General features: G+C 24.7%; 1 protein-coding gene across 1 annotated transcript; it reads right to left on the reverse strand.

The window, feature by feature from the left end:
* On the reverse strand, positions 1-6731 carry LOC110600494 (receptor-like protein 1). Its single transcript, XM_043950189.1, has 9 exons — positions 5996-6731; positions 5834-5908; positions 5586-5738; positions 5410-5484; positions 3976-4131; positions 3799-3873; positions 2528-2671; positions 2296-2442; positions 1-2203 (listed from the first exon to the last, which is right to left on the reverse strand). The coding sequence occupies exons 1-9, from the start codon at positions 6018-6020 to the stop codon at positions 135-137; spliced, it is 2919 nt and encodes a 972-aa protein (XP_043806124.1). The 5' UTR covers positions 6021-6731; the 3' UTR covers positions 1-134.
* Positions 6732-8933: the final 2202 nt, after the last annotated feature.

Here is an 8933-nt window from a genome sequence, read left to right on the forward strand (position 1 = left end):
TTTAAGCAAATTCAATGTTGGGAGCAAGTATAGCATTTCAAACACACATTTTACATCACTGCTTGAGATTCAATCTCGAGGTCAATTGAAAGTACAGAAAAAGAAAAAACTTGCAGAATACTTTCAAGCTGAATTCATCTGCGTAAGCTACAAAATCTAAATTTGGATAAAACTACAAGATTGTCTATTATAAAATAATAGCAATTCTCTATACTCACCTCAATGAAGTAAAACCATACTCGTCGCCAGTACGGATTTATGTATAGAACTGCAGCTATTGTCAACAACACCACACTGTAAGCTACCCCAAAACTTATGTAGAAAACACCCATGTCCATGAAGCCATTGCTTTCTTCATTCTCAATTGAAGTTCTTGATTTTGATGGAGGTGATACCATTTCAGTACAATTTCTTGGCAGTGGCCATCCACAGAGAAAAGGATTTCCTCGATAACTGCTTTCATCAAATGTCCCAAATTGTGCAACCTTGTCAAGTGTCCTGCCAGATAAATTATTATATGACACATTGAAAACTTCCAAAAAATTTAACTCAGTAAGCTGAGGAGGGATGTTCCCTTCCAAGTTGTTGTATGACAGATCTAAGCTCTCAATTTGGCGCAAGTTGGAAAATGATGCTGGGATTTTTCCTGTCAAACTGTTGTGAGACAAATTTAGTACATGGATCTCATTGAGGTACCCAATTTCAATAGGAATTTGGCCTGTCAAATGATTGCATGAGAGATCAATTCCAGAGATGTAAGATAGCATTCTTCCTTGGTAAGAATAGGATATACTCTTTGTTGTAAATTCCAAAGGTTTATCCATAGAAGCATTATATGGATTAGGCAGCATTCTTCCTAGCTGCCTATATGTTTGGCTTGTAGATCTTAGGCAAGGGAGAATAGAACCAAAAAGATGATTATGAGAAAGATCAAGCAAACTTAATTGAGTCAAGTTGCACAATTGAACTGGGATTTCCCCATCAATATAGTTATGCCCCAAGATTAGGTAGCTCAATCGAGAAAATTTTCCAATCCATGATGGAATGCTTCCAGTCATATGATTATGGCCCAAATCTAACACAATTAACTCAGAGCAACCATAAAATGCATCCTCCAATGACCCTTGTAGCCCATTTCTAGACAAATAAATCTCTTGTATATTTGAAGGGCAAAAGTTAGATGGTAGACTTCCTGAGATATTATTCATTGAAAGATCCAAAACGCGAAGAAAGTACATGTTCCCCAGCCACCTTGGGATCCTACCATATAAGTTGTTATGACTAAGATCCAACACTCGTAAAAAGGAGATGTTAGACAAGCTATGTGGAATGCTGCCAGTGAATTGATTGCCATCCAATTGTAACTCATACAGAACCCTTAAGTTAGAGGTTTCAGAAAATATTTGGCCTTGCAAACTGTTGTTTGAAAGTATGAGTTCTTGCAATGAGACACAACCAATGGTTAAATCCTCTGGTATAGTACCTGACAATCTATTGTTGGATAAGTCTAAACGTTCCAACAAGCTCATATTTCCAAATGAAGAAGGAATGCTACCACTGAAACCATTTCCCGACATGTTTAGATGTGACAATTTTGGCAGATATGTTCCCATCTCTGGTGTGATGAAGCCTTGAAAGAAATTATCTGAGATATCCAATACTGACAAATTCATATGGGAATGAATTGGTAATTTCAGAGGTCCTGAGAGAGAGTTGTTGATTAAGTAAAGTCGTTCCAATTTGGTGTTGTTTTGTAACAACCAATATGGAAACCCTTCACTCATTTGAATGTGCGACAGATCAATAAATTGTAGGTCATGCTGGTGATAGAGAAATTTGGGGAATGCTCCGCCATATCCACCACTAGATAATACAAGCATCTCCAACTGAAATCTTGGGTTCAAGTACTGATCATTTGTTTCTGCAAATATTTTGTTACCCCTACTTCCCACGTATTTGAGTTTTGAATGGTTGAAAAATGGACTTAATGAGATTGGGATTTGAAAAAGATTGTCTGAAACTGATAGATATTCAAGGTTTGTTAAACCTTCAAGTGGAGATGAAGAAATGTTTCCAATAAAGTGATTGGAAGAGAGGTCTAATTGTTGAAGAGAAGTCAAATTTGCTAGACACAAAGGTAAGTTACCACTGAAATCGTTGTAACTAATGTCTAACTTTTGAAGATGCTTCAATTTGCAAATACCTGAAAATTATTAATTTTAAAATTTATTTTAGCTAAAGTTTATGATTAAAGTGAAAGAGATCTCAAATAGGAAGAAAATGCATTTGCTTTACTTTGGCTCACAGGTATGATGCCACTAGGTCCACAGCCGTGCATTGATAATGTTTCAAGGGAAGAAAGTGCTTCAAAACTTTGGAGAAAGTTTTCATCCACAGAAGAGTTATCTAGATATAATTCTTTCAAATTGGTGAGATTAGAACCTGTTTAAAAAGGATAAATGAATATTAATTAACTTTTAATGAATGAAAAGCAGTAATTATAAGTATAACTACAAAAAATACCAACCTTGAGCAAATCTTGTCCCTTTTAAATCACTCCAGCTTATATGTAGGTTGTCGAGATTGGTAAATGCTCCCAATGACTCTAATAGCATGCTGCTTCCATTTATAGTTAGAGAAAGCCATCTTAAATTTCTAAAGCTTCTCATTCCTACAAGTAACAAAACAGTGAAAAATAATACAATTTTCACTAAATATATTCAATATTTATTTATGATTTTTTTAAAAAAAAAAATCAATATTCTAGTGATTCAATTATTATTATTTCCAAATCTAGTGGTTCAATTATGGTCTACATTTAAAACAAATTTTAAAAATTAACAGAACAATAATGTGGTAAATCCGTAAGTACTGTTGAACTTATCATTTCTATTTACTTTATTATGAAAATAATTGTTTAAAAAAGTATAATATAAAACATAAAAATAATAATATTAACTAATCATCTCCTATTTTGTTCACTAATTCATCCATTAAAATTTACTAATTTCAATTTTTTTTTTCTATGTCTAATAGTTTATGAAAGTCACTAAATAATTTAAACATTATTCATAGGGCTTTTTCTTTTTCAATTTTAAAGTTTAAAATTTAAATAGTCTAATATATAATTTTAATCGCATAAATAGAGATAAATAAATATAATAATCACTTTTTAAATAAATAAATATATTTTTATTTTCCTTTTAATCAATTGTTTTGTTTAACTTTAAATAGAATAATTTGAATTAAAAATCTCATAATTATAGAGATAATATTATATAAATTAAAATGTATTGATATGAAAAATTGTATTTTTATATGATATTATAATTACAATATTAAAACAATGTAATAAGACACTATACGTAAAAGCAAAAAATTAGTTATTTTTATTAAGACAATGTAATTTAATTATTTATTTTATTAATTACTTTTTTATAATTTCATTAATAAATTTTATCACTATTTTTTATTTTTTTATATTGAAATATAGATGAATAGCAGTTGATGAGAAAAACAAAACTGAGAGCAACATTATAAAAATACATAATTTGTGTGTTTTAATTTCTAACAAGTATTATGCTTAATATTCAATAAATAGCACTACTTTGCCATTTGGCTTATGAAAGTTTTTGTTTTAAATTGAAAAAAAATTTGTAATTCATTTGTGGTTTCAATATATTTTTATCTATTAGATTTTAATAATTTTTAAGTATTATTATATGTCTAACTGAATATCAATTTTAAATTTCTTTATTTAAAATAATAAAAAGTATTAAGAAATAGATTAATTAATACCTTTTGTACCGACAAATTTTGTAATATTGTTTCCAATCAAACTCAGCAACTCCAAATTACTCATGGTATCCAATTCTGATTAGTAAAAAAAAACACATAATTAAAACAATAATTATAAATATGATAATTCAATTAATTAGTAGTTTAATGAGAAAGAGAAAAAAAAATATCTCTAACCTTTTAAATCAAAAGGTCCTTCAAATTGATTATAATCCATCCTTAGAGTTGTAAGAAAGGAGAGACTTCTAAGAGATGATAAAACGTCATTTCCAAGGTTATTGAAACTCATGTCTAGAGATTTTAGATTGCTCATATTTGATAAGTTTTCACCACCTGCACATGTATAAAAACTCTTTGTGCATTAATTTTTTTATTTTACTTATTTTAAAAAATAAAATAAAATATTATGAATGAATAATTATACCTATTATTCATTATGAAAATAATTGCTTAAGAAACTATAATATAAAACATAAAAATAATAATCCATTAAATTTTACTAATTTCAATTTTTTTTTTCTAAACAGTTTATGAAAGCCACTAAATAATTTCAACATTACTCATATGACTCTTTTTCTTTTTTAAATTTAAATTAAGTTCAAAATTTAAATATTCTAATATATATTTTTAATCGCATAAACAAAAATATATAAATATAATAATTACTTTTTAACAATACACTATGATTATATAAAAATAAATTAAATAATAAGTGAATAATTTATTCTATAAATATTTTAAAAATAAAAAATGAATATACTTAAATTTTAAAAATTTAAAGATTGAAAAAGAATAGTGAAATTGTTGTAAAAATAGTATTTCAGATTGCAATTTTATTTATAAAAGAATTGTTATTAAATTTTAAAATTTTTATAATATTTAATTTATCTCAATATCAAAATATATTGAATCATTACCATAATATATTTTTATTTTCTTTTTAATCAATTGTTTTGTTTATCTTTAACTAGAATAATTTGAATTAAAAATTTCATAATTATAGAGATAATATTATTAAATTAAAAGGTATTGATATGAAAAATTGTATTTTAATATGACATTATAATTACAATATTAAAACAGTGTAATAAGACACTATATGTAAAAGCAAAAAATTAGTTCTAAAATTTATTTAGTAATTTAATTATTGATATTTTAGATAATTAATAAATGATGAATAATTTATTTTATCAATTACTTTTTTATAATTTTATTAATAAATTTTGTTTTTATTTTTTTATTTTTTTTTTATATTGAAATATAGACAAGTAGCAGTGATAAAAAAAAAAATTTAGAGCAACATTATAAAAATACATAATTTGTGTGTTTTAATTTCTATAATATCTTAAATGAATAAGTATTATGCTTAATATTCAATAAATAGCACTACTTTGGCTTATGAAAGTTTTTGTTTTAAATTGAAAAAAAAAATTGTAATTCATTTGTGGCTTAAATAGCTACCTATCTAGGGGCTGATTTAGACACTTCAATATGTTCTTATCTATTAGATTTTAATAATTTTTAAATATTATTATACGTCTAATTAAATATTAATTTTAAATTTTTTTATCTAAAATAATAAAAAATATTAAAAAATAGAGTAATTAATACCTCTTGAACTGATCAAGTTTGTAATGTTGTTTCCACCCAAACTCAGCATCTCCAAATTATTCATGGTATTTAATTCTGATTAGTAAGAAATAACACATAATTAAAATAATAATTATAAATATGAACAATTCAATCAATTAGTAGTTTAATGAGAAGAGAAAAAAAATATTTCTAACCTTTTAAATCAAAAGGTCCTTTTAATTGATTATAATCCATCAATAGAGTTTTAAGAGAGGAGAGACCCTTGAGAGATAAAACACCATTTTCAAGGTGATTGTGACTCATGTCTAAAAATTCTAGATTGCTCATATTTAATAATTCTTCACCACCTGCATATGTATAAAAACCATTTGTACATTAATTTTTTTATTTTACTTATTTAAGAAAACAAAATAAAATATTATGAATAAATAATTATACCTACCATTAAAAGACTTAAAACCTTCAATTTCGTTCGACCGTATACTCAAACTTTCTAAATTTGTCAAGCTGTTCAATTCTACACTCATCACAAGTAACTAATTAAAAATATATAATGGTATAAGAGAACATATAAAGATGGAAAAAATTAGTTATGTATGCTCACCTTCAATATTAATTCTTCCTTTCATGTGATTATCATCTAGATTTAAATATTTCAAAGATGAGAGATGAGTTAAAGATAATAAAATATCAGTTTTGAAGTTATTAGAAGCTAAATTAAGAAACTTCAAATTCTCAAGTGAGGATAGCCTTTGAAAACCTGCATATATAAAAATCAATTATAATTATATATAAATAAAAAGAGAGAAAAAATGTATGAAATGCAACTCGATGGATTTCCAAATACTCATTTAATTTGGATTAATGCGATGCAATTATAATTATCATAATGAAAAATATAGATGTAAATAGACAAAGCTTCGTTCTTAAAGTAACCTGCAATGTAATTTCCTCTTAAATCAAGATAGTTGAGGTGTTGAAAAGGAAGAAATAAAGACGCGTTTAGATACCACGTTCCTGGTGAAAAAACTCTTATATTCCTAAGATTGAGTTGGATAACATGCCCTGTGGTGGCATTACACCACACTCTTTCCCAATCACAACACTTGATAACATCAATTTCCATAGAATAATCATAAAAGAATAAATATGGATAATTTTGAAGATAATAATCATTTTGAAGAGAATAGTTGAAATGAGACTGAAGTTGCAAGAGAGCAATTCTCTCAGTCTCCCAACAATCATCAGAGCACCAAACTCTTTGAAATAATAAAACCATCGTCATTGCTAATACCATACCGCACACCTTCATCACCTTCATTTTTAATATTGATAGCTAGTTGATAGTATCACTTGCTCTTAATGCACAAGCTTTTGCCTATTATATAGACATATGCGTTATTAAGCTATCATTTTCTACTACAAAAGTCTTCCATTTATTTTCCACAAGAAATTAACCAAATTCTCTTTAATTTATTTTTTAAAAAATCCATAAATTAAAATTAATTTTATACAAAATGATATTGTTTTCTTCTCATTGCAATATCATTCATAACAATCAAATGACTTAATTTTCTATGAATATAGGACAATTCCCTTTGGCTTATTATATATCTTTCATGAAAATTTTGGCATTTTAATTGAATATAGGACATCAAATTAATCAAGATCAGTTAAAGTTCAAAAAATTCAATTCAATCTCATTATTTTTTTTATTAATTTTATTGTTTTAAATGAAATAATTTATATTTTTTTATTTATGAAATTTTGTTTTTTTAAAATAAATAAAATCATGTATGATGCAAAAATTTATATTATACTTTTTTATGATTGAATAATAATAATAATAATTTAATTTGTTCGTGATATTATATATAATTTAATGTCATGTAAAAAATTAATTGTAATAGATATTATTACTTTTTAACTAATTAAATGAAGTATTGGTTTGATAATTATTTTGTAATTATTAGTGAGATTTTATTGATGTTTCTAATAATATTTCATAAATTTATAATTACATAAGATAAATAAGTTTAGTTAAATATACTGAAAATAATTATATAATTAAAATAAATGCTTAATTATTAATAAAATTAATAAAAAGAGATCGATAAAAATGAAATTCATTTGAATTATTTCTTTTAATTTAATTTAATAACAATGAAATGCCATGTCAATCATTATATTAATTAACAATCTAAATTAATGATTTTATTTAAATTAAAAAAATAATTATAAAAAAATTTTAAAATATTAAAATTCTAAATTTTATCAATTTTAATAATTATATGGTAAATTTTTTCTTAATAAGTGTTACTTGAAATCAGTTTTATTATTAAAAATGAGCCGTGTTAGGTGGTTTTGATAGTCCCATTCCATTCTACAAGGCTGGAGAAGTCTTCACGCGGCAAGATGTCATTACTCAACTCATCTTTTCGTGGGAGAGTTGACTTGTCAATTCTCATTGTGCTAACGGTCCTGCGGTTTCATTTTTGTGAAATAAATTAATATTTTAAATTTTCATCTCCTTTAAACTTTTTTTTAAAACAATAATAATAATAATCGAGTAATATTAATGATAGAAACGGTAATCAAACGGTGGTAATAGAAAGAACAGCAGAGTGATAGGAATCGTAATTATAGCAATGTGGCGGTAGAATAACGGTGGTGGGCTTGTTGATAATGTTACGAAAGGTTATTATTAATACAATTGGCAGCTAAATAATTACGGTGTTTAGATAAAATTATAATAGTGATAACAATAATGACATTAGCTATAACAATAAAATTAATTTTTAAAAATTGAGTTATTAAAAAGGAAAAAAGAAATTAAATTATTACGGAAAGGAAAAAAAAGAAAGAAGTAAAAAAAATTGAATTTTAAAAATTAAGTTATTAAAAGAGATGGAAAAAAGTAAAAAAAATTAATTTTTAAAAATTGAGTTATTGAAAAAGAAAAAAAAAATTGAATTATTAAGAAAAAAAAAGGGTTATCGAGAGTAAAATTGAATTAAATTTTTTTATTTTTAATAAAATATAAAAAGTTATTTTATTTATGAACAAAAATAAAGATTTTTTATTAAATTTATAGAAATATAAAAATAAATTTATTAATAATAATAATATTTAAAAATTAAATATACCTCTCTTAATTCAATAATAAAAATAGAACAAATGAACAATGCTAAATGGTTTTATAGTCCACTCCAGCGATTACTTATTATTTATTTATTTTTGCCTAATAATCACAAGTTAAGAAAAAAAAAAATATCTCGCAAATATGACATTTCTGAGATCCATCTTTTCAAAAGAGATTTAATTTATCGTTTCACTTATAATTCACGTAATTCTGTTATCTAGTATTTATCCTATAATTTTTAATGTAAATTTATTAAATTTTATTTTAATTTTTAATATATATTATTATATAGTTTTCAAACGAATGTCTTATTAGTTGGTTTGGTTTGTTTAACTATTAATTTTCTGTGAATAGTGTTTAACTTTTAAAAAAAACTTTAATTTTAAGTAAATTTTATTAA

Source organism: Manihot esculenta, chromosome 14, assembly GCF_001659605.2.
Source record: "Manihot esculenta cultivar AM560-2 chromosome 14, M.esculenta_v8, whole genome shotgun sequence".
Lineage (NCBI taxonomy): Eukaryota > Viridiplantae > Streptophyta > Magnoliopsida > Malpighiales > Euphorbiaceae > Manihot > Manihot esculenta.